Source organism: Barbatula barbatula (assembly GCF_947034865.1).
Source record: "Barbatula barbatula genome assembly, chromosome: 3".
NCBI lineage: Eukaryota > Metazoa > Chordata > Actinopteri > Cypriniformes > Nemacheilidae > Barbatula > Barbatula barbatula.
In genome coordinates, this window is record NC_136764.1 from 12,907,691 (window position 1) to 12,934,170 (window position 26,480).

The following is a 26,480-nucleotide window of genomic DNA, read 5'->3' on the forward strand; positions in this document are numbered from 1 at the left end:
TTCAGTACTGTAGATAACAGGATTTTTTCTTTTTTAAGAATATTTCGTGCAAAATATACCTTTATTAAATGTATGGTATTTTTACATTGTAAATTGTAACTTTCTGATGTTTACCTAATGTTTGTTTTTTCAGAACGTTGCGGCGTCTCAAAACCTATAAGGCGACTAGCTGGACAGCATTTAAAAGTAATACAGGCTTGTTCTGAACTTGCTTATAACACCTCAAATTAAACCGCCTTTAAAATACAGTTCACGTAGAATACGCCTGTGTTGTTTCCCATCAATGCCCAACCAGACAGCTCGGTAAATTTGTGACAACGCCAGCGTTGTTGCTCACAGCCGTGAAACATCGCTCTCCTCTTCTGGCTTGAGATTTTCCGGTAGAGCTGCAGTTGTTGGCAGGATAAATATACTTTGGTAAATAAGACAACAACAGGTACAAACATTATTACATTCACCAAAAATATATGTATTTATACAGACAGAGTTTATTATGCGATCAGAGACTGATGTAGATTAGCATCAGGCTAACTCCTCGTCTCCATCTGCGTAATGTGTATGTTATTTAAAGGCTTTGCTTTTCATGTTGTTTGTCGGCGATGTGGTGTTTCGAGCCCTTAAATGTGAACTTTATTGGCTTGGTTAATGTATTTTAGATAGGCTTTTAGGCTCACTGGCTAGCAGGATTAAAGCCGCTATGATCTTGAGCCTAATAAAGCTGACAAACCACGATTTAAGATTAGAAAGAATATCATAATGTGTCAGGAGAAAGAAAGCCGTAGTGTTGGGAAAAAATCTGGAAACAAACTACGACATCAGTCAGAATGCTACTTCAGTCATGAAGATCTCTGAGATGTGTTTTTGTTCTCCACAGCTGTTGCGCTTGTTTGCAAATACATCACAAAAGGCTGGAAAGGAGTTAAGGAGGCATATGGTGATAAGGAAAAGTCGGAGGATCTTCAGAATGTGTTTGTGTATCTAGAGGCTGTGGAGAAAGCCAAGCACTGCACTGATGAACTGGAGCTCATTCACCTCATTGAGAAGCACCGACTGGAGAAAAAGCAGATTCTAACCAACCACCTAAAGTCCAAAGAGGTCTGAAGCATACTCCTGCTGCTTTGATGCTTTATTGACTAGATTTTAGATGACATGATCAGTGAATAGACATGTTTTTGGTGTTTACTGCATCATCCAGTAACTAAAAACACTTAGAACATGCAACTCTCTAGCAACCATCACAACACGCTAGCATTGTAGGGGAGTTTTAAAGGTATAGTTCACCCAAGAATGACAAATCTGTCATCATTTACTCACCCTCGTGTAATTTCATACCTGTATAAATTATTTTCTTCTGTTAAACACAGAAGAAAGACATTTGGAAGAATGTTAGCAAATACGATATTTTTTTCTACTGTGGTAATGGATGATGTTCCAGAACTGAAAATTCAAAAAATTCTTCCAAATATCTGTCTTTGTGTTCAACAGAACAAAGATTTTTATCCAGGTTTAAAACAACCTGGGGGTGAGTAAATGATAACCTAATTTTCCTTTTTGGGTGTTCTTTTCCTTTTTACACAGGCATTTCAATAAGATTCCAAAGGGTTCAGCAAGACAACTGGTACCATTGTAGTGTAAAAATGTAATCATTTACAAATCTGGCATCCTTTCTTCCACAGAACACAAAAGAAGATATTTTGAATAATGTTGGTAACCGAACAACATACCCATTGACTTGCATTGGTTTTGTGTCCATACAATAAAAGTGAATGGGTACTGCTGTTGTTTGGTTACCAACATTCTTTGAAATGTCTTTTTTTTCTGTTCTGGGGAAGGAAGGAAGTCAGGCAGGTTTGAAATGACAAGAGGGTACGTAAATGATGACAGCATTAAAATTTTTTGGTGAACTACCTTTAAATTGATCCTGAACGGTTGAGAGCGCATGTCTGGACACACACATCCATGCTTTTTGATGTTTTATTTTAACATGACATATTTTCAGGTATGGAAAGCTTTGCTGAGAGAGATGCCAGTGGTTGCTTTAATGAACCAATTGGGGAGGTTGACGGCAGACAAGTTTCTTGCACAAGGAAGTCCAGATGTTGCCGCTGTTTGTCAGAGGATTCAGGACGAGAAGGCTCTGAAGAAGGTCAGTGTAACACAGTTCAATAAAAGTAAGGAAGGAGGCGAGAACCGGCGAACGTACAGCAACATTTAATTAAATAAACAAACAATAAAACTAAAGTAAAATGCCAGCAGCTCCCTCACGGTTGACTGCCGGCCATACAAACACAACATAATGTCCAGGCCTGGTCCTCTCTCGTCGTACTCTCCTGTCGCTCGTCCTTTATGTTTCAGGAGCTCCTCCGTGAGAGCTGTGAGACTGGTGCACGCACAGCTCACACTCATCACTCGCTCGGCCGTTCCCTCGCGGCTCTCGCCCCGCCTTGCTTGTTACAGTCAGGTTATAACAACGTGGCAAACTAAAATGGGAGCCAGAGAGAGACATTGTTGAAGCCCTGGACTGCGCCTTTGGCAGAAGTATTCCAGTGAGTCACGATGTGAAACAAACTATTGATACTACAAAAATAAAAATAGATACAATTTCATTGGTTTGTAATTCTGATGTTAACTTTTTACTATTTATGTCACCAGACCGTGGAGCCCACAGGCAAGCGTTTTTTGGTGGCTGTTGATGTGAGTTCCTCTCTGAGCAGCGTGGCTCATGGTAGCTCCATCAGTACTGTGGCAATAGCAGCAGCGATGTGCATGGTAAGAATTCACCACTAAGTAGCCGATTTACTTGCACTGAACTGGTTCTGTAACACAATAAAATGAGTGCTAGACTGAAACCGAAACACCTAACAGTGTTGCTTGAAGTGAAAGTTAATTAAAAAATTTAAATTGTGTCATCATTGACTCAACCTATTGTCATTTCAAACATGTATGACTAATGGCAGGAATACACTACAAGTTTTATTTAAAATCTTTTTTAAACTAGACATCATACACTTGCAGACTTTGTGAAAGTTTCAGATAGAAACACACTAAACTGATCAACAAATCCAGTCGGAAAATCTGCGCAAAATCTGAGTGTATTTAAGCCTGCCTTGCTTCTGCAGAACAGTGCTGTTGGTAACCGAACAGCACTGGCCCGCATTCACTTTAATTGTATGGACACAAACCAAGGCAAGTGAATGGGGGCTAGTTAACAACATTCTTCAAAATATCTTCTTTTGTGTTCTGCAGAAAAAAGAAAGTCATATAGGTTTGAAATTACAAAAGTTTTTATTTTTGGCTGAACTTTAAATGTTGAAGTTGGAGGAAGTATGTGTGGCTGTGTCCGCCAATGAAATATTTTATATTCTTGCTGCATTGTTTTTCTGATGTGAGGCTCTGGACTTGTAAACAAACTGAGATAAAGAGGCATATAGTTGCAGTATGAAAAAGTCATCAGTTAAAAATATTATTGTTTGATTCTAAGAGGAGAAAAGGGGATCTATGGGGAAACTAAAATGCTAACAAATAAGGTATGATATCAGTTCTCATCAAATGAAATTTCCACTTCAAACTTGTTACAGTTAAAGATTTTGATGGGATATACTAAAGTAAACATGGTGTTTCTCTGTCAAATCTTGCAGGTATTAACACGAACAGAACCAGACACACAGGTTGTGATCTTCTCTGATGGAGCTGTGGCTCCCTGTGCTATATCATCTGATTTGACACTAATGCAGGTGGCAACACAGTTCATTAAGGTAAGATCTTCCTTTTTCTTCCTGCTAAATTTAGAAATAATGGAATTTTTGATATGTTAAATAATTCTATATGGCGTCTCTAGACTCCTGGTGGCTGCACATACTGTGCCTTACCCATCACCTGGGCCTCTGAGAATGACAAAACTGTGGAGGTTTTCATCATTTTTACTAATAATCAAGTCTGTGGGAGGGAAAATCCAGCTGAGACGCTTAAGACATATAGACAAGTAGGTGCAACATAAGCAGAAGCCATCTGAGGCTCTGGAGTTAAAAAAAAAGACTAATGTTTTTACATTTACATCATCAGTTTGTAATATAATAGGGATTAGTACTTCCTCCATTTTGTAGACAATTTTGTGGTTACCATGTATGTGTTTTGTCTTCTCAGAAAAGCGGTGTATTTTCCAAACTTATTGTGTGTGGCATAATTGCCAGTGGGCTGTCTATTGCTGATCCTGAAGACCGTGGCATGCTGGACATCTGTGGGTTTGACTCTCAAGCAGTTGATGTCATCCGTTACTTTGTATTGGACGTCATTTAAAAGTGATTTGTTAATAGAAGGCAATACTTTTTTTACAAGGAATAAGGGGGCATTAAGGACCCCAATATAATGAAGTACATGCAAAAAAAAGACAATTTATTACATATAAATTTGATAATGTTGTCATCCGTTTTTGTAGTTTCGAAACAATTCTAATTTGACATCCAGCAGGCTGGATTAATGTCAGTGCAAATCAAGTGGAGCAAATGAATGTTTTACTGATCCCAATTCTTTTTGTTTTTTATGTTATTTTACGTCCAATTAAATAATTGTGTTTCTTAAAACATAGCTAAAGTACAGTAACTTTACAAGTTTCAAGGTTTTTTTTTCTGTTGAAGAGTTGGACATTTCATTCCAAGTAATATGCTATATCATAAGAGGCCTTTCTTATTATGTGTGATGTCTTTCTTCTTTATATATTATTTGACATACCCACTGAGAGTTCACCAATAGTCTTCCACAGTGAAATGAAATGCAAAATATTTCGAGCCATTCCATTTGGAAATGAGGAGAAATCTGATATTCTCAATCCCATGTAGCCTAAAGTACTAAACTGTCTAAAATGTACTGATGTTGAAATACCTCAATTGTTCTGTGGTCCAGTCATTTGATATACAAATACTAATAACCTTTTGTTATGATTAATGAAAGGACACTAAAGTGTTTTTATATACTTATCAACAATTATATATTCAAAATTGTAAAAAGAACATGCACTGAACAACGTTTAATGGGTCTTAATGTATAGAAAGTATATTATACTTTATAAAGCTAATACTGCTAGTATTTATGTAAAGAAATTGTATGCACAGAAAAGCAAACACTAAAACATCTGTAGACATATACTACCTGTTGCTTTGAAATACTAAACTGAATGTACCTTTGTTATATTTGTGTAAGATTAGATATATAATTGAGATTTAAATAAATACACCAATAATGAATTTGCTGTGTTTTTAATTGTATAAATTGGGCATTTAATTGTAGCCTGTAAAGTAACTTAAAAACTGTTTAGCGTGTGTTTTTCAGACTTTAAAGTTGTACATCCATTGTTTTGATTTATAAATTGTTTAGTTTTTTCTAATTTACAAATTTATGATTTAGATTTAACATTGGCTGTCTAGAGATGGGTCAAATTAGTTTTTAAAGCTTATTTTGTTTGTTTAAATATAATACTTTACAGTGAATAATAAATAATACATCGGATGTTTTTAAATGTTGTCCACTAGAACATTTAAATTGTCATGTCATTCAACTATGTCTAATGAAAGGTATAGTTGGCTTAACCTGCTCAACTAGCGTAGATAATCATTTTAAAACATGTTCATCATAACAATGAAGTTGTACAGTTGACACATTGCGAGTTGGTAGTGGTACCTAAACTGTTCGGCTTAGATGGCTCAAATTTGCCTGACATTGGTCGACTCATAAATACTTTTAAATACATATACAATTTTCCCGCGTCAAGTCCTTGTACAGGAAACGTTTAGATGATCTCCTCTAGCATTGTAACTCAACAAACAACATTATAATACTATTTAATAATCTATCATTTTAAACAGGCACTGTTCACGGCAGCCCTGTGCTGAGAAGTTGCGGGGTCTTAAACAAAACACTCGTAATGAGGAGGCTCGATCATGGCGGACGTGTTGAGTGTTCTTCGCCTTTACAACATCCAGAAAAAGGAGATTGTGGCTAAAGGGGATGAAGTTATTTTCGGGGAATTTTCCTGGCCAAAAAATGTCAAGACGAACTATGTCATTTGGGGGTATGTGCAAGTTGTTTAGCCTCAGTTCTGCGTGTTGTTTTTATTGAGCTTCTTTAGCTGCTAATGCGCTACTCTTGGTCTCGTGCTGAGAGACTCGTGTTGTTTCTAGATTATCATATCCATCAGGACTTGACATTATGCATTGTGATGTGGTTGTCCTTCGAAGGTAAAAAATTATATTTGATGTGAAGTGTCAATATAATTGTTTCGGACCCTGATTGGTAAAGTTTGCTTCCAACCTTAAGCGTTTAACCTAGTGTCTACTGAAATGTGTTAATACTCTCCGTGATTGCTATATGACAAAGGCAGTCGGTTATTGTGATTAGTGTCAGTGCTTTACGTTAACTTTTTGCACACTGCACGGGTGCTACAGACGCCAAACAGTTGTAGGCTTGTAGCATCAAAAAAGGAACACTTGCTTATTACACATGGTGTCCGCGGGGTCTTAAAGAGCATTAAAAGTTGGTGCTGTAAATGCCATGTCCAAGGTGTTAAATCGCGTATCATCTTTTCATATTTGCCCCGAGAGGTCATATGTTAAGGTTTGCCTGAATGTAATCATTGCGTAGGCCAATTGTGGGAGGTCCATTTACACCCGGTTGTTAAACAACATCGTTGACTAATGGGGAAATGCAAGTTTTCATACAAGTGTATGGAGGATAAGGAGTTGGAAGCATGGCTGGTTGGCCGTCTGTGGGAATAACTGTGAGGCGGACTGCTCTGTGTGTCAGAAGCCGATTAGCGTAGCCTCGTCGTCTTCTTCTTCTCAATTGTGTTGAATTAATAAAGAGTAATCACAAACTAAGTCTGTTTAGTTGTGCTATCTTCCAATTGTTATATAGTAAATAGGGATGCTCCGATCCACCTTTTTTGCTTCCGATACCGATTCCGATACCTGAGATTCAGTATCGGTCGATACCGAGTACCGATCCGATACTAAGGTAAAATTTTTAAAGTGCACAATTACTTAATAAACTGTGCATTGCTGTGCAAGACATCAGGCTCGACTTAACATAAATTTCCTGACCCCGTAAAACAAAATAACAAACTAATGATTCACAAATTTAGTAAATAGTTTATTAAACCAGCACCGGTGCAAAACAAATGAAAAATAAAACAAAAGTGTTCACTATCTTTGGACAAAAGACATTCAAAATTAAAGTGCAAATTAAGCAGCTGAATATAACAACAGCTTCACTAGCTTGATAAACGGGTATAAATAAATCTTAATAATTTTTAAGAAAGTGCAAAAATAATTAAAAAATCAATTCGCAAAAAAAGCTGCTGAAATTGAGCAAAAAAGTAATAGCTTTACTGCTTTAGATATTCAAAATAACATGAATCAGATCTTTTTAATGCTTTAGTCACTAAAGCAAAGTCCACTTAACTAAACTAAAGTTTAGTGAAAATAAAATTTAACATCCAACACAGAAACAGATGAATAAAACGCTAGCTTCCCTAGCTGAGTAAAACTGCACATGTTTGTTGCATTTAACGTGGCATTTTGTGGCACAAAATTCTCATCCAACCAGTGTGCGGTTAAACTTAAAAGCGACACGGGGGACACGTCGCAGCTCCAGATATCTGTTGTAAAACTCACCGCATTGACATCTTTAATTTTTTCGGATATGTGTTTGCTTTTTGACTTTTCGGTACAGTTCAAGGTAGAGTTAAATATTTACGCTTCGGCGTGTCGTACTGCGGCTCCAGGTGGTTTATAAGGAGTCTGAAGCCATTATTCGCAACGACGGACAGCGGTTGCCCATCCATAACAATGAAAGCGGTGGAACTTATTGGCGTAGCTGTTGTAAAATAACTCCAAATGACAGATATTTTGGCTCGCTCCATGCTGTTCGCTGCTATATGTTCACTTGTTCACGTGCACTACGTACAGAGCACGTTGCTAGCGTATGATGTCGCACGTTGCTAGCGTATGATGTCACACGTTGCTAGCGTATGATGTCACACGTTGCTAGCGTATGATGTCACACGTTGCTAGCGTATGATGTCGCACGTTGCGCAATGCGCAGCCGCCCACGAGAGAGTTTAAGCGTCGGTGTCTCCATGAACTTTTACATCGTCTAGCACAAATTTTATGTCAGATCGGGTATCGGTGACAAATTGCACCGATACCCGATCTAGAATTTTATTACGTATCGACGCCGATACCCGATACGAATATCGGATCGGAGCATCCCTAATAGTAAATATTAAAAAGTAAGTGTCGCCAGTTAAATCTTGAAGTGGCGATGAGGTCTGTATGGAAAGAGTCTTAAAAAGGACTTAAAGTATTAAAGGTAGCTCCATGATTTCTGTATATACCCTGTTACGTGAATAGGCAGGTACCTGATAAATGACATTGATGTTACATACAGGTGGATACATTAGGTCTATATTATTTTTTAGTTTAGTTTTGTGTATTTCATTTTTACAAGATGCTGTGTATTTGTCCACAAATGAATATCGTATACTACAATGCTTTACTATAGTATAGAGCCCGACCGATATATCGGCCGGCCGATATTATCGGCCGATATGAGCTAATGGCATTTAAATCGGCATCGGCGTTTATAACGGCCGATAAAACATGAGAAAAAGAGTCTCATGCTTCACTCATGTTATGAGTGTTGCATAGTTTGCCCACCAGAGGGCGGTCTGCAACTCCCCAGTTGACAACAGCGGCGTCGTTCGAACGGGACGGCCGAGACCTTTCCAACGAGCCCGGCCACGCATCGCTGCGACCTTCCCTCGCGGAGATACGGACCGAAACGTCGGCCGTTTTCAATCCGGAAATGGCGCCTCTTTCCCGGATCGGCCGGCCCGGCGAGCCGCTAGCTTGAAACTCGGCTTCTTCCGCCGGGTGCTGGCGGTCTCCGAGTCCGCCCAGGTCAGCCCGCTGCTCGGGCAGGTCCCCCGGGTGAATCGCGGGACTAGCTGGGACTCTCTTAAGGTAGAGCTGGCGAAAACAACTTTGTCGTTCGTCATGTGAAATGATTGTAGATTTAGTTCATACACTGCTTATAAAAACGGTGTGATAGTTCTAGCTAACGGTCCTATCATTATCACTTCTAAATATTCTGTAACATCACTTACAGCCGCTAATGCATTGCTATATTAGATTAGCCACAAAGCTAACTAAAACCATGTTTATCAGTGGAAGAACGCGAACGTTAATAAGAGGTCAAACTATAACGTTAGCGTTTAACTTATTCTAAATATATCTGCAGTGTTTCCCACATAATGACCGCGTATCTGTGGCAGGGGGCGCGTGTAGTAAATGACTAGAAGTTATGTACAGCGTGCCTCGAAAAAACAACTGTTACGTTATTCTAACGCTAATCAAGTTAAAGTTTGCCTGTTCATTCATTCCTGCCAATATATAATAATTAATTCCTGCTCATGCACAGACAGTTGTGTAAGGTTACAACGTTAGGGGAACGTTATCTAAAGGTTACAACGTTTTGAGAACATTCTACATTGTTTTAATTATATTTTGGTATTATTTATTTATTTTATATTTATTTATTGTATATGTAGCTATACATTTAACTTATTTTAATTTTATTATGGTTTTGTGGAATATTGAATTTGTTTGGTATAGCTCTTTTACTTTAACTTTAACTTATAATTTATTTACAGTACACACTGTTAAAACCAGCTTCAACTGGAAGTAAATAAAAGTGTTAAATGTTTAAAACCAGACTGTTTTGTGATCATTGAAAAATATATACTTTAGATGTGCAATTGTTTAGTCATTGAGACTGTAATCTAAGGCTTTTTTTAACATCCCTTCTGGAAAATGGTTTATACAGCCCACATACCTAGAACAGGCAGATATTTTGCTATTGAATGTTGTGTAAGTGCAGTTTATAGGAAATGGGTCTAATATCCAGTTTATTTTCAAAATCAAAATATCGGCTTATAAATCGGCTCTTTTCAAGTTAATATCGGCATCGGCATCGGCCCCCAAAAATCCATATCGGTCGGGCTCTACTATAGTATGGATACTATAGTGTTTTTAACCTTACTATAGTATAGTACAGTGTTTACTACAGTTTATCAATGTACTTCAAGGGAACTACAATTTCCTTTAGCAAATACTACAGTATTTTTTCATCTTGAGTGTTCAAGCAAACCGGACCTTTATTTTGACCGGTAGTTGGGAGGACGCTTGAGTTTTCTTGTTTGCTTGCTTATAGTTGTACTCAAACAGTAAAATGCTCAAAAATAAACTCCGAGATGAGGTTTGTGTGTTTATATCTTCGTACAGTGCAGACGCAGACAAATCCTCGACCATCACTCGTGTAGTATGTTGATCTGTGCACCTCATTCACTCCGACACGCAAAACAGCCAGATATGGCAAAACGTATACAAAATTTTAATAACAGGATTCTACTTGGAACCTTGGAAACTGTATGACAAGTACCCTTGTTTTTTCCATGGTCTTAATACATGTTAGAATATAAGTTTGAATACGTTTATTGCCATTTGCCTGACTACATTGCAGTACAGGCACGTTGGAATTCTTGTGCATTTTCTTAGTCAAGCTTTCAACAACAACAAAAAACCTATAATTTAATATAAGAACACACTATAATTTAAATCTCAAAAGAGTACAGTAGAAACAGAAAACAAGAAGTCTTAAGATGCATGTACAAATTTGCATTCTGATTGAAAGAGAAATAAAGGCTTTCCTGTGGCTCAGTGGTTAGACCATGGCGCTATACTGTAAAAAAAATAATTATTTAGTAACTAGTTCGACACAAATTTTACGTTCACTCAATTTCTGTCCCCAAAGTGTTACTTTAATTGTTGTTTTTTTAAGTTGGCCCAAACTTGACTAAAATATTAAAAAGTATGCTTGCTCAACTAGTTTTATAGTTCATTCAACTAAGCTGTATGTTTTCAAATACTAGAGTTTCTTTCAATTAAAATGTAAGTATTTACCCCACATTTGATCTTTTACTTAAATTAATTTGTATTGAACATACATTAATATGCACTGAACATACATGATTAAGTGCTCCTGTTGATCGACTTTACATTTGAAATACATCATCAAACTTATTTGTTGAACTAGAAAAAGGCGTATAGAGAAAAACTTATTAGTTATTTATTATAGTGTATTCCTATGGAGAGAATCACTGTGGCCTGCAATAAAGAAAACGTATGTTAAAATATACAAATTTATTTATTTGAGAACAGTGTGCACGTGTGCCTCATCTACGTTAGGCTTGTTAGTATAGTAGAGCATCACCTCTTTTTAATACATCCTGATCAGATCTTTAGCACAAATGTCCAAGGCTCTATGGTAAGTTGAGTGCAGATTCCTCCAGTGATTCTTTAAAATTCTACATAGACCTGGAAATAACATTGTGTACCAGAGAAAAACATGAAGGAATAATTCAGCCAAGTTCTCAAATAAACTACTCAACCTCATGCCATCTGTGTTGAATAAACTGCCAGGCAAAAACACACAATACAAGCCCACGTTACCCTAATATAACTCATTACTATTTTTAACAATGTTAAAAAGATTTCATCTAGTCGCATCGAAATTGAGTACCGTAAAGCAACATAAAGTACACAACTTGGCTTATGAGAGAAAAACATTGTTACCCCGAGTTACATTGAGCAATAATAAATAAAAGATTCTCCATATGTCTATATTGAAATTGCGCTTACACGTACCACGGTTTGAGAACCACTGGTATAATGCAATGTAAGTCGCTTTGGATAAAGTCGTCTGCCAAATGCATAAATGTAAATACATGCATAAGTTTCAAGTCAACAATATCTCCAGTTATTTAGTTTTTGTCTTATTGAGGTTGCATCAAAGATTTTCTGTAACTTGAATGTATTTTTACTTTTAAAATTATATTCTGTATGTACAGAAGATAGTTTAAAGGGTCATAAATAATTGATTTGCAAGCTTAGTTTAGTTTCTCTAGAAGTGTTACATTGATGGAGATCTGGTTAATTTATTTGTAAATGCTTTGTTCTATATGTTTAATATTATGTTCTTTTAAATGTTATTACAGAACTGGGAAGGAGGGACAACCTAAAGAGTACTACACTCTTGACTCCATTCTTTTTCTGCTCAACAATGTGCATCTTCCTCACCCTTCATACGTGCGCAGAGCTGCCGTAAGTAAAATGTTTTGTCAAAATATTTAATGTTTATGAGACAAATATAATATTACATTTGTATATGTAAATAATTAACCAATCAAAACAAATAAACATTTTAATGTTTTATTTATGCTTAAATGTGATCATGTGAAAATCAAGGGAAGGTATTGTTTTGTTTACTTTTTAGATTATGTAGGAAGAGCGCTCTTTGAAAATATAATCTTAATATCTTTATTATTGACTTAGTTAGGTGATGTCAAAGGTTAAAATCCTAGTAAAATTGTTGTTTGACTTTAGCCTGGTTTTCGCAGACTGGATCACAAATTGACAATTTGTGTATTTAATAATTAATAATGTATTTAATAAAAAACAATACAGTAACAAGCAGATATCACACATTTGTATTTGACAGACAGAGAACATACCTGTTGTACGAAGACCAGACAGAAAAGACTTGCTGTCTTATCTCAATGCAGAAAGCTGTAAGTTTGACTCATGTATACAAAGATAATTACCAATGCTGTTCATCTGTTTGTGGTTTATGTGGCGTTTTATTCTGTTTTCCAGCATCATCAACAAGTATCGATAGAAGTGCACCTATTGAGATAGGGCTGCAAAAGCCGACCCAAGGTGTGTATCATATAGATACATTTAGCATTAGCCATCCACAGTAAACATATATATATATATTCTTTTTGCTGAATGTCTACTAGGAGCAAAAACAAGGTTTTAAGCTTACTTCACAATTGTCTTAACAGTTAAAAGGGCTGCAGATGACGTTTCATCAGAGGCGAAAAAGCCACGGATTGAGGTAAAAACTTGAATGTGCATTTACATATAATCTCCATATGTGCAGTAATGTTGAATACTATTTGCTGTTTGACACTCTTCTCTCTGCTTGTGTGTGTGATTTCTTAGGATGAGGAGTGTGTGCGTCTGGATAAGGAGCGTCTGGCAGCTCGTCTGGAGGGTCATAAGGAAAGCATTGTGCAGACAGATCAGATCAGGTATAACTAGTCTGCTCAATCTCCTAACCATGTACTGCATTAGGACTGTGAGTGGTTAAAACAAATATTCCAGGTTCAAGTGACAGTCTTGCAAGTGCATCTGTGGCATGTTGCATGTATGGTTTAATGACAACATGTATGAACATTGTGGCTGATATAAACCTTTTGTGAAGGTATTATTGCTATAAAATAACTGTTATTTGTCTCAGGTCTCTGTCAGAGGCCATGTCTGTGGAGAAGATCGCTGCTATTAAGGCCAAGATCATGGCCAAGAAGCGTTCCACTATCAAGACTGACCTGGATGATGACATCACCCTAAAACAGAGAAGCTTTGTGGATGCTGAAATGGACGTGACCAGAGACATTGTGAGCAGAGAGAGAGTGTGGCGGACGAGAACGACTATTTTACAGAGCACCGGCAAGGTGAGAGCAATTACTCTAATCGGCTTCACTTGTGCATGGTGGAATTTATTTACTGTTGCAATAAAATAAAATGTCAACCATAGCAGATTTTTACTGCAATATAATTATGTGGTTGTGGCTAACTCCGTAAGTGAGGCTGAGTGCCTATATCAGTGTTTCTAAAACTGTGGTACGGGTACCACTAGTGGTACGTTAACAGACCCCTGATGGTACGTGACACGACAGAAAATCTAAAACTATATATTTATTTACATTTCGTATTTTAAATGCAATTTAAAATGTTTAATACATGACCCTAACCACAAAACCAGTCATGTACATTTTTTAAATTAAGATTTTTTTTATCATTGCTAGCTGAATAAATATGCTTTCCATTGATGAATGGTTTAGGAAAGGACAGTGTTTGGCTGACGTACAACTTTTTGAAAATCTGGCATCTGAGCGTGCAAAAAAGACCAAGTATTGAAAAACCACCTTTCATGTTGTCCATCATAGGAGCTGTAGCAAGCCTTTAAGAAGAAACGTGTTTGTTTTAACGCCCACTATTGACTAACTGTTGTAATGACGTTGTTAAGAGTAGATGAAGCCGAAAGTGAAAATTCTAAGCTTTACAAAAATATGTTAAACGGTATAAACTTAAATCGTTAATTCCCAAAGGGCGGGAAGCAGTAAGCAAAGTTTAAAGGCGTGTCTGGCCATTTTTGCAATTTTGTTACATCAATTTAAAAATGTTTTTCTTTTATTTATTTACAGTAGGAAATATACAAAATCTTAATGGAACATTATATTTACTTAATATCATAATTTTTGGCATTAAAGAAAAATTTACAATTTTGACCCATAGAGTGTATTCAAAATATCGATACAGCGGTACATTGTCATGAGCTCCTGATGTTGCACGCATCGATACATCTGCCTCACGTATCGTGAAGTTGTTGGCGATACACAGCCCTCGTAGTGCGTTGTTGGTTATTGTTACAAATACAACCGTGCAATTTATGACTTTATGGTTTTGTGGTCCAGGGTCACAATTACACTAAATTATTAAATGAACTGGTCTTCCAAGAAAATGGAGAAGATTCAAACAATCATTTAGCCGACATGTGTGGTTTCAACGGTGTTGTAAATCTGCATCTACATATAACATTAAACAAAATGTTTGTGTGTGTAATGCATAATCCCCACATAGGCAAACGTCTAATATATTATTTTTACGGGGCACTTGAGTGTGTACAGTACAAGTTCCTATTTAATTAGTGTGACTTTGTTGCTCTTTTGCAGAATTTCTCCAAAAATGTATTTGCCATACTTCAGTCAGTGAAAGCTCGGGAAGAGGGTCGAGCACCTGAACAGAGACAGACACAGAATCAAACACAGGTGGTAAGTACACACATTGTCTGGCGTAATGAGTATACGTCAAGTAATGATCTGTTCTGGTTTGTCATAACAATTGCGGCACATGGATCCCATTTCCTGAGTATTTTGCCTGTATTTGATTTGTTACATTTAATGAGAAATCCTCCAAACAGAAGACCTGACATTAATCATAAGTGAATGATGCCAATCTCACAGCAGGACACGTGATAAGAGAAAGCTCTGCCTGTGTTTTCAGACTTTACCATTGTGTCACCTATATTCAATTCTGCTGTTGTCTGTGCTGTCTTTGCCCATGTTATATGTTCCACCATAATAACTACTGTACTTTATACATTCTCTCTGTATGTATTCTTTTATGGCAAGAAACTCTTAATAGCTCGTTCAAATCATGTTTTTTTTGTTCTAACTTGGTCTGTCTGTGCATTCATGAATGCATGTTAATTTAAAAGTCTTGTTTTGGTGCCATAGGATCCAGCTATAAGAAATAAACAGCCTGTCCCAGCTGCCTATAACAGATACGATCAGGAGCGTTTCAAAGGGAAAGAGGGTAAGTTCATACCTCCTGCTCCAGTTTTAACTTGTTAATCTTGACTGGAGGTACAGTCACAATTTTATGTGGTGACAGAATAGAGATATAGTGGCTTGCTGCCATTCATATAGGCAAAGCACCAGAATGTTGTGAAAAGATGACTAACCAAATTTTAGTAAAAATATACACTAATCATTTACAACGTATAGACTTATCATATATATATACATACACACACAAACACAGTGGGTACGGAAAGTATTCAGACCCCCTTAAAAAATGTTTTAATGGGTCTGAATACTTTCTGAATACCATGTGATATTTCAGTTTTTCTTTTTTAATAAATCTGCAAAAATGTCAACAATTCTGTGTTTTTCTGTCAATATGGGGTGCTGTGTGTACATTGAGGAAAAAAAATGAACTTAAATGATTTTAGCAAATAGCTGCAATATAACAAAGAGTGAAACATTTAAGGGGGTCTGAATACTTTCCGTACCCACTGTATATATCTTAATGTCAAGTTTTTATAATATTTTATAATAAGTTGTGAAGGTGTGAGCCTGCAAATGTAATAAATGTCTATATTCCAGTGAATAATAAGTTTAGACTCTACAGCTATTGGGATATTTGTGTGTACGTTTGTGTACACTTTGCTGACCTTCTCCACTAGAAGTAAACGTTATTTTAATTAAATGTACATTTAATGACACTTATTTTTTTACAGAAACTGAGGGATTCAAAATTGATACTATGGGAACCTATCACGGAATGACCCTGAAGTCTGTGACGGTAAGTCAATGGTTTACAGACTGCTTGTTTTTCCAATAACCTTAATAACTCTGCGGTAGAGATTTTATTATTGAGCGGAAAGCAGAAAGTTTTATTTTACTTTCACAGCTTTCTGTTGGACAGCAAATGCAACACCTGCAGTATTTATGATGATTGACAATCATAAAGAATTTTTTGTGTGAAGGTGTTGATAATCTTAAAAATTCTGTTGTCTTTACACTTTTGGCATTTCAGGTGCTGTTAGTTTGTATACCCTAAATATTTTAACATATCAAACCACAATTACATGGTTAATACACATTTTAATTGGCCACAGGCAGCTCAACATTCATAATCAATATTCAAGATTAAAAAAAGGTCAAAAAACTCATGTGCTTTTATTTTTGGCGAAAAGTTTAGTTTGTTGTGCTTCACTCAGTTTTTTACTTCACTATTTAATGATCCAGCCCATGGCGTCCAGAGCAGTTTTCTCTGAAGTCTGTTCATCTTGTCTTTAACCTTCCATGGCATGTTCATGCAGGCATTGTGCTTGTTGCTCTGCAGATGTTGCCAGTATTTGATCAGTTCATTGGGATGAAACTGATGGGATGTGATCAGGTGACTGTACTTACAGCTGGAATAGGACACTCGCCAGTGATTGAACAGAAATTCATTGGGTGGGGGCACTGGCTCGATCCTCAGTTTTGCTAGGCAGATACCCACATAAACATCTTCTAAATGCAGCCTTCGTATGCTCAAAGACGCCCCGTAGATTCTGTGTGCCATGTCACCTGAAAACACATACCCCGTCCCGGAACAAAAGGTGGGATATCGCTCGCTTGGGTACAGTTCGGGCGACATGTACCATTTACTACGTTTGTTTCGAATTGGCGCGTGGCCTCTCATGAGATGTCCCGTGAAGTACTTTCGTCGAGGTAGCCCCTTGGGCTTGAGGAGTTTGTGTATGAGGTATTCAGTATTGATAAACACGTCACTGTCTGTCTTCATGACGTAGTTTGTACCAGGGCAGTATGTTGCCACCCAGAACATCCCCATCAGAGTTTTAATAGTGAGGTTTTTATATGTATCCATGTATTCTTGCTGGATAATGTCATTATAATGCTGACTCTCGGCTTCAATTGTGCGCTGCACTTTGTCTTCCTGTACGCCCATGAGGAAAAGGCGCACAAAACCCAAGCCCCCAGCCACGCTTTCATTGCCCCACGTTTGCCTGATGGCGTTCCTGGCATCAGCTTGCTTCGGTTCGACAGCTATCAGAAGCACCAAAAAAGGATCCCGATGCACGCAAGCGTTTGGCTCATTCAGGATGTACTTGTACGGCTCGACCTTAAGCGTCTTTTCCATTCTCATCTCCCCGCTCAAACTGATATCCAAACCCAATGAGTTTGCTAATCCCTGCTGTGATCCTTCATCCGAAGCTAAACTGAGATTCACCTCCGGAGGTACGGGAGGCACCGCAAGCGCTTTCCATCTTTTCACTGCACTGGAGTTGGACCCTGTTTTCATAACTCCTCGAGTAGCCAACATTACGGGGTTTACTCTGAGGTTCATCTGACAGGGCCACCAGTGACCCAGAATGACGAGTCCTCCCACACACACAAGCAATATGAGGAGAAAGTGTGCGGCGTGCGGGCCGAATTGTCTTCGGTTCCACCACATGGTTTTTTCTGGTGCTGTGTAACAAACGCACTCTTAATGAAGCAGCAGATGTACAGTTGGAGCATGACTGGCTAAAGCCAGGAGATGCCTCAAGGCCATCTAATCAATACTGCATTGCAGATATTTCATGTTTTGCTCTGTGGTTGGTGGTGAAGTGCCTCTCGGTTCCTCTCTGGTGAGCATCAGAGCCCACCGACAGATCCAGGGTAAACAAAAAGTCCAGATGTGTGGAAACCTGGAGGGGCAGAGAATATTTTTTTTATTTACTTCGAGAGTTATTTTTATTAGAGACACACACTCTTGATAACTATGCAATGGGTGGTGAATATTTAAAACCGTGTTCATTTGAATTCTGTGGAAATCTACGAATTCTGAACTTCTAAAGTGATATGCAGTGACTTCTTTGTCACCTTAAGAGCATGTTCTGCATGCTAAAACTTTAGCATGTCTTGACAAGTGGTTCACCTTCAAAATAAAAATTCTGCCATTATTTACAGGCCCTCTGACTTTCAAATGACTTTCTTCTGCAGAACACAGAAGATATTTAGAGAAATGTTGCTAACCAAAAACCTTTGGTCCCCATTGATTTGCGTCCATACAATGAGGACCCATGTTTTTGGTTAGCAACATTTTTAAATTTAGAATTTTTTTATTTATCGAAATATCATCTTTTGTGTTTTGCAGAACAAAGATAATCACACACTTCACTTGACAAAAATAGCTTGATTTCTGCTACAAGGTCTATATGTGACAAACCGTGTTAACAGCGATCAAGTAAACTAAACATAATTACTTGAAAAAAAAGCTTGAAAGAATTCAGTGACATCGCCAGAGTGTTGCTCGTGTTTGGTTTGTTTTTTGGCTAATATTGCTAAACCGGTTACCATTTATAATGAATTATTTTTCTTTTTAGTTTTCCTCCATCACAATTGGCACAAATAGGGAGGGAAACCTCATATGTGGATCTTATCAAATAAATTAATCAATTCAATTTTTCAAAACATTAAAAATAACAGATCCTTTATGTGTTCATAGTTATTAATGTACATATTATATATCGTGATCAAATTTGCTGTACAGCCATGATCATCATTCTGTTAACTACTAAGAATATCTCTCCAAAATTTCATATAAAAATATTGTTTCAATTTGCAGGAAATGAAAACTGCAGAAACCGTTAAAACAACAGAGAAGATCCTCTGTATTTTTTCAGACCTCAAATACAGCAAAGATAACAAGTTTGTGTTAACTTTCAGGAAGATTTAGAAAAAGTAAAAAAATATTATAACCTTGGTTTTTTTAATAACAGTTTTTGTGTGTCTTGTCATGCTTGAATTTGTTAAAATTCAACAGACACTGGACTGGAATGGCTACAGTACACCTAGAAATGCTGATTACATGACATTTTGGATTGGTCTCATTCTTTTTTTTCAATGGCTGTATTAGGCTTCGTAGATATTTGCAACACAAAAGGATCGTCCAATACAGTCTTCCAATTGTAAATGCTTCCAAGGTAAACAACCTTATTGATTTAATAGAAGCGATGTAGTTTCGAAATGCTATCTGCGTCTTGTGTAGACATGATGTCAATAATGTACATTATCATACTGCATTGCTTGACACTGTGATGGTGTATCGATGTGATGTATAAGGTTACTGCCACAGACTTCCACAAAAACAAACTGTTTCGTCTTCATATGATCTATGTCAGCTCTCCACATTAAGCCATTTGACCATATTCCTGTTTCTTTGTTCTCCGTAGTAGTCCTATTCCGCATGGACTGAATAGCATTGACGTTTAACTGATTATTTAGTCTAAAAATATACTGGATCCACCGGCACAGCTATTCCAGTCATGCTATTATATACGTAGCAGCTGGTCGTTTGCATTATTCAAGATTGATATGTCTATTTTTTGCTTTTATCTCTCTAGGTCTAGGTAAAAATGTGATTTCTGCTCCGGTCATGTTAACGGAAAATTCTGTCATTGGCAGATTCTTTTTTTTACCAGTGATGGAAAAATCTGATGGCTGTCTTGTCATTTTGACGGATAACAATAAGGGCAGTTTGTAACTCCCCGTTTTGCTACTTCCCTTCATTGGAGCGTGATCCTACGCTGCTATCCCTTCCCTGAACACGATCGCTAAGGGACGTTTCTTTCCCATTCATTAGCTTCCTTACCATGCCTAGTCAATTTTGGAAAATGTGCGTGAGGTCAGTGGAGTTTCGTGCTGCAGATGCATCTGTCACTCAGATCCCTGTCACGCATGCACACATGCACACAAAGGCGCGCAGAGGTGCTGTGTTTACAGAGTTCTTACCTTCAGAAAGCAACTAGCATCTTTAATGATAAACCTTAACTTTCAATAAGTGGAAAAATGTCTCTCTTGGCGTCTTCTGTTCAGTGAGTGGCAGCAGTAGCACATTCATGACAAAACTGCAGCTTACTTGGGAGTTCGTACAAAACGCCATTTACAAGCCCCTATCATTGATACGGACTACACATGAACATAAACATTTGTCTGTAATTATTATTTTACGTCTGACAACAGAAACGTATAGATGAAAATAAACAACACCGGCTTTATGAGGCATTCAAAGAGTCTAGCGCAACCTCTGTATCTGCTCATGTATGATATGCAGGGTAGTCTCTGCAGTGCTGTTTGGACAAAGAGCTGATTGTAGACTCAAGCTGAATGCTTAACCCTATTAAAGCAGAAATCAGAGTCCGTTCTTCTCATTCAAGTTCACTAACACTCCAGGTCATCTGGGTTGTCAACACGACGTCAGCTGACATGCATGAACCAGAATAGCCATCCTACTGCGATTTTGTTAGTCGGGCACAAATGTGCACACTATGTCTGGTCCCTTTCGTTCGCGTGCTCCCCTAAACGTGGTTTTATTTATCCGCTGCTCCAGCAGCCCTGTCGCAGATGTGTGTGCTTTGCCATCTTACCTTGAATAGCTTGTTGTTCCCGTCTGTGATTTGTTGGCAGATTTTTTTTTCCCCTTGAATTCTCGAGTACTTCAGGTGGTCAACAATTGGTCATGTTTAGCTTTGCCCCCATTTATAAGACCGAGAGCAACGATAGGATGCAAAAGCGCTTCGTGGCAAGCAAGCAGCCCCCCTCTTCTAAAAACCCATTCTCCCTTGTTCTTGCGGTAATACAGCGATGTTGCTGTGCAATGCTTCCTACCCTTTTGTGCCGTGCTGCTTGTCTGTGCTCATCATTAAAAATGAGAGGAGCGGGGGAAGGGAGGCTGCTGACATTCGCAGATACACACCCCTTCCTCCATGTGACGCATCTGACATCTGTTTTCCCCAAACATTCTGCTGTGATGTCGGTGTAACGGGCATCTAGGTGTGGATGCAGTTGTATATTGTTATCTTGGTTATTTTTCTTGTTGGTTTAGTTTTGGCAATTATAGTCACCGTTGCTACATGAATGGGTGTGGGTTGCTTTCACTTCCTTGAATGCAACAACATTTACATTTAGTCATTTAGCAGACGCTTTTATCCAAAGCGACTTACAGATGAGGAAACATTGGAAGCAATTATAACAGCATAGGCAACAAAATACATAAGTGCATCAAACTAGTCCATTAAAGCCTAGCACAGTATACAAAGCTAAGAATAGTGAGGTTAGTATTTTTTTTTTATAAAGAAGGAAAGGGAAGAGAATTAGGAAAAATCAATCAGCGACGTGTTGACGGAAGAGATGCGTTTTTTAAAGATGGCAACGGAGTCTGCTGATCTTGTAGCAGCTGGTAGATCATTCCACCAATGTGGAACAGATCCAGTGAAGGTACGGGAGAGTGACTTTTTTTCCTTTTTTGGGATGGTACCACTAGTCGTTGTTCCTTTGCAGACCGCAGTGATCTGGCAGGAACATAGATCTGCATTAGCGAGTGGAGATACGATGGTGCAGACCCGGTGTTGGTCTTGTAGGCCAGGAGCAAAGCTTTGAACTTTATGCGGGCGGCAACAGGGAGCCAGTGTAACCTGATGAAGAGCGGAGTTACATGCGCTCTCTTCGGTTCATTGAAGACCACTCTTGCCGCAGCATTCTGGATCATCTGGAGCGGTTTGATTGTGCAAGCAGGAAGTCCAGCCAGAAGCGCATTGCAATAATCCAGTTTGGACAGGACAAGAGCCTGGACTAGGACTCGCGTAGAGTGCTCCGATAGGAAAGGTCTAATTTTCCTAATTAGAAAATTAGGGGACTTTCTCCGCAATATTTCACTATAGTTTCATTTGTTTTAAAAAATATTTTTTTTACAAGATCACAAACTCTATATTCTGGTAGGTAACAATCCTAGACAGTTTTTTATGAATCTAAAGCTGTAAAGACTATTCTGGAGTACAGCATAACCAAAGTGTGCGTTGGTAAATTCACGACTGTCAGACGTCTGTGAGATCCTGAGATTTTTCATATCATAAAGAAGTTTATCGATTCAGTCTCTCAATACACCTCACAACTGTGTTTCTTTTTCTTGATCTCTGAACATAAAGCTTCCAAAGAAAGGGCATTATTCTCATTTTATATCTGTTTTATCCAAGAAGCTGATTAGTTGCATCATGTGACCATTTATTAAGAAAGTCCCTATCAGATACGACTCCCTACCCTTATAATATGAATATATACTTTACTGAATGAATATAAAACTTACTGCTTGACATGAAAGGTTGTACATTTTTATATTCTATGTTAATATTTCAGTTAAAGGAGGCACACACGGTTTAGTTTATTAGTTTTACCCTGGTGTTTTTTTCTTGTCTGGAGGCTTTGGTTCAGGTTTGTAATTCATACTGACCTGCAATCTATGGTTCTGGATGTTGAGAAAGTGTAAAGATTCAAGAACTTCAATCAGTTCACCATCTCTTTAACTATTTTGAATTAACACAGCACGGTTAGAAGATAATCCTTCATACATCTTTTATGTTGTCTCCTCGTAGGAAGGGGCATCTGCTCGAAAGGCCCAAACACCAGCCATGCAACCTGTTCCACGGCCAGGTATGAAAAAAAATCTCAGCATACTAAAACATTGTGTGATGCTCTTAAAACGGCTACTCCAATGCAGCATCTGATGTTCACATTTTGAACACCCTCTGGCTTTCTGTTTCGGTGACTGTGATGTATGATCTTACAGCATTTTGTGACACACCAGTACACGTTTTTTTGCCTTTCTTTTACTGCATCTGTGAGTGTGAAAAGTACAGATTTAAGAATATATTGGCACTATAGGCAGTTGCTGAGCCTATTTGTATAATGATATAATAATCTGCATTTAAAAAGCCAGAGCCTTTTGGTCTTTCTATAAATATTGAGATCTTTAATGGCTATTTAATTCGTTTTCCATATTTCCGTCCTTTAAGTAGTCTAGTGCTGTCTTGGTGTTAAATTGTTGTTGTAATGTCGCTATCCCTTGAAGAGCTTCCTGTGTGTAAATATACTTGAAATATTTTGCTGTGTGCAATTGTGCATTAAATTACAAAATCTACTTATTTTCCCATGTTCCTTTAAATGTGCAAAAATTATTTTAAGCTCTTGGTCAGTAATCTCTTCTAATAAGGTTGCCCTTATAAAATAATTGAATATACTTACCCATCTGTGATTATATTTCATCAATGTATCAATTCTTTATCTGTTTTAGTCTCCCAAGCAAGACCGCCGCCTAACCAAAAGAAAGGTATGCATTCTACAACATGGACAAGGAAATATACTTTGTGAAACATGTGTACAATTTTAAACATGGCTTTGTGTTTTTTGTATTTTAAAATGGATTCCTAAAGATATAGGTGACGTCAAGATAATATTTACAGATAATTAATATAACTGATATTTGTTCTCACTTTATCAAATGTGTGTTTCTAGGTTCAAGAACTCCCATTATAATCATCCCTGCAGCAACAACATCTTTAATCACGATGCTCAATTCTAAGGACCTCTTACAGGACCTCAAGTAAGAAAGTTGGGGGCTTTATTAGAATTTTTATTTGTATTGTTTAGAGGTTGGTCATTAAGTGCTCAATGTTCTTAAATCCTTGATTGACATCTTCAATTTGGGCTTATAAATGATAACTAATTGGACCTGGAAAACTACATCTTGCATGGGACAGTGGAATTCAAGTAAATGTAACACATGAAAAAAATATTTTGTTCCTTTTGCCTCTTTAACTTGCTATCTGTAATGTCGCTGTCTCTATCGCCATCTCTGTTTAAAGCATAACATTGCAGGGTACTTTATGTACTTATCTTGGTAAAAGCAACTGATATTTTTCTCTGTTGTACCTGACAGCACAATTGACACATAATTATTGTAAGCTTACCGTTGTGAATCAGGGTAAAGTAGGGAGAGGGTTTTCAGCACTGATTGCTACGTACTTGCTCAATAACAACTGTTTATATACTCGCTTATTATTGTTTAACCAAAAAAATTACTTTTAAGGAAATTGAGAATAATTTTCACTTCACTTATGTAATTGCTTGTTTACAGGTTCGTCACACCTGAAGAAAAGAAGAAACAAGGCATTCAGAGAGACAATGAGGTTCTGCTGCAGAGACGGAAAGATCAGGTGCAGCCAGGCGGAGCCACAATCAGTGTCACCGTTCCCTACAGAGTGATCGACCAGCCACTTAAACTGGCCCCACAGGACTGGTAATCTGATCGGATCACACACATGAACTTTCATAGTCTGTGGGAGATAAAGTCTACAGCCACCAGAAATAGTCAATACTAATACCAGCAAAATACATGTCATTGCATTTCTTAAATCAAAGAATACATTTATATAAAGACGAAGTGTTTTATTTGAGAAGTTCTTTTTAATGAATGGTGATTGTTTACAGGGATCGTGTAGTGGCTGTCTTCGTCCAGGGTCCTGCCTGGCAGTTCAAGGGCTGGCCGTGGCTTCTGCCTGATGGATCTCCTGTGGATATTTTTGCCAAAAGTGAGTTTATCCAGCCCAACCATTACATTTTTAGACATTCAAATGAAGAGTTTTTCATGTTAATATTTGTGTAGTCCGAGCTTTCCACCTGAAATATGACGAGGCACGGACAGACCCAAATGTCCAGAAGTGGGACGTGACCGTGCTGGAGCTGAGCCATCATAAGAGACATTTGGACCGACCTATCTTTCTACGCTTCTGGGAAACACTGGACAGGTCAGGCTCACAACATTTTTGTGAAGTTTTATGATCTTAAAAATTGGCTTTGAATTCATGTGTGATTGAAAGGTCACAGGCTTTTTAGTAAAAAAGGTTCTCGTGTTTGACTTTCCTTATGCCTGTCTCTCCAACAGATACATGGTCAAACACAAGTCCCATCTGAGGTTCTGAGATTGCTGTCTGGCCATCTGTCTGTTTGTCATGACTGTCAAGATCCTCACTCTAAAAACCTGCCAAAAATGGACTACAGCCCTCTGTTCCTCTCAATCCCCTTGAAAGCACTTTGAATATCCATCTGCTACACCATCTTCTGATTCCTATACGATTTGTTAGATCTGACAGTACTTGATTCAGTTGAGTGTCTGCAGTGCGAGAGGAAATTTTAAGTTTGGGTTGGCCCTTTCATGTTTTCTAAGTAGATATGTATTTTTCAGTCGTAATGCAGCTTGTAGTCAGATACAAGAGATCATTGAAATCTTGTTTTCTATTTGATATCCTTTCACAGTTTTTGGTTCTTTTTTACAGTCTTCTGTAAAACATGACATGGGTCGAAGAAAACCATCATAAATGGTTTGCTGATATGAATTAAAAGAGGAAAATATCAAAGTTCAGTTTTTTCTGCCTTCCATTCTATGAAGTGTAGAATAGTGCATTGACTTGTTATTCTTAGTGCACAAATGCAAGCGGTAAATGTAAATCAGTTGAGAAAGCACATGGTTTTGGATGAGAGCTGGCATTATTCAAAATGAGGCATGCATGTAAATGAGCAGAAATGATACTTTAAAGCTACAGTTTAAAAAAATCTGTACTAGATTTTTTATTGTGAATATGACCTGTTATTCTTTGGTATTTTGGATTTTGTCTTACAAACAATTCAGGAATCACTGCTTGCGTCAGTTTTCTATTGGAAAATGAAAAATGTTCTTTCTTCCAAGTGGCAAAGTCAGTGATATGAAAGGGTACATGCTTTTTTCGCTTAGGATGGTGGGTTTTTGTATAAATCCGTTTGGAAGTAATGTTTGTTTTTAAACATTTATGTTGAATGTGGATTATTATTAAAAAAAATTGAGAATTGAGAAAGTTTTGAAGCATTTTGTAAATGGCAAGGCAGCAGTTTTTCACTTTGTATTGTTATCAGTATTTGCTCAAAGTAAATTAATGCTTATAACATCATAGAGTTGACAGTTAAAAAGGAAAAAAAGCTCAAATTGTTACAAAATAAAGACAGCTTAAAGGTCCAGTGTTAGTATTTTGGCAGGAACTATTGATAGCAATGTAATCTAATATCCATTACTGTCTTCGGAGGTATATAAAGACCTTACATAATG

The 26,480-nt window shown here is 37.6% G+C and overlaps 3 protein-coding genes across 3 annotated transcripts; 2 read left to right on the forward strand and 1 right to left on the reverse strand.

Annotated features, from left to right (window-relative positions):
• Positions 1-756: 756 nt before the first annotated feature.
• On the forward strand, positions 757-5,238 carry ro60 (Ro60, Y RNA binding protein; the record flags this gene model as incomplete). The annotated part of the gene is given in 9 exon segments (XM_079453680.1): positions 757-778; positions 875-1,095; positions 2,000-2,199; positions 2,462-2,465; positions 2,469-2,546; positions 2,653-2,769; positions 3,639-3,755; positions 3,839-3,982; positions 4,144-5,238. Coding segments are annotated over 9 exon segments (1,056 nt in total). The 3' UTR covers positions 4,297-5,238.
• Positions 5,239-5,910: 672 nt separating this feature from the next.
• Positions 5,911-26,480, forward strand: cdc73 (cell division cycle 73, Paf1/RNA polymerase II complex component, homolog). The gene is made up of 17 exons (XM_079452098.1): positions 5,911-6,064; positions 12,107-12,212; positions 12,610-12,679; positions 12,765-12,827; positions 12,956-13,008; positions 13,116-13,204; positions 13,414-13,627; positions 14,909-15,007; positions 15,473-15,551; positions 16,258-16,322; positions 22,939-22,996; positions 23,637-23,672; positions 23,858-23,945; positions 24,480-24,641; positions 24,833-24,933; positions 25,008-25,149; positions 25,287-26,480. Exons 1-17 carry the CDS (start codon positions 5,934-5,936, stop codon positions 25,321-25,323), a joined length of 1,593 nt encoding a protein of 530 aa, XP_079308224.1. The 5' UTR covers positions 5,911-5,933; the 3' UTR covers positions 25,324-26,480.
• LOC306891341 (beta-1,3-galactosyltransferase 2) lies at positions 16,375-21,222 on the reverse strand. Its single transcript, XM_079451503.1, has 2 exons — positions 20,938-21,222; positions 16,375-18,216 (listed from the first exon to the last, which is right to left on the reverse strand). The coding sequence occupies exon 2, from the start codon at positions 17,979-17,981 to the stop codon at positions 16,737-16,739; it is 1,245 nt and encodes a 414-aa protein (XP_079307629.1). The 5' UTR covers positions 17,982-18,216; positions 20,938-21,222; the 3' UTR covers positions 16,375-16,736.

What these genes read in the sequence shown, in the direction of transcription:
- LOC306891341 (XM_079451503.1), bottom strand. Translation starts at nt 17,981, where the DNA reads ATGTGGTGGAACCGAAGACAATTCGGCCCGCACGCCGCACACTTTCTC.
- cdc73 (XM_079452098.1), top strand. Translation starts at nt 5,934, where the DNA reads ATGGCGGACGTGTTGAGTGTTCTTCGCCTTTACAACATCCAGAAAAAG. An exon ending in GTGCAGACAGATCAGATCAG is followed by an intron (nt 13,205 to 13,413) that starts GTATAACTAGTC and finishes TATTTGTCTCAG; the next exon opens with GTCTCTGTCAGAGGCCATGT. An exon ending in GCGTTTCAAAGGGAAAGAGG is followed by an intron (nt 15,552 to 16,257) that starts GTAAGTTCATAC and finishes ATTTTTTTACAG; the next exon opens with AAACTGAGGGATTCAAAATT.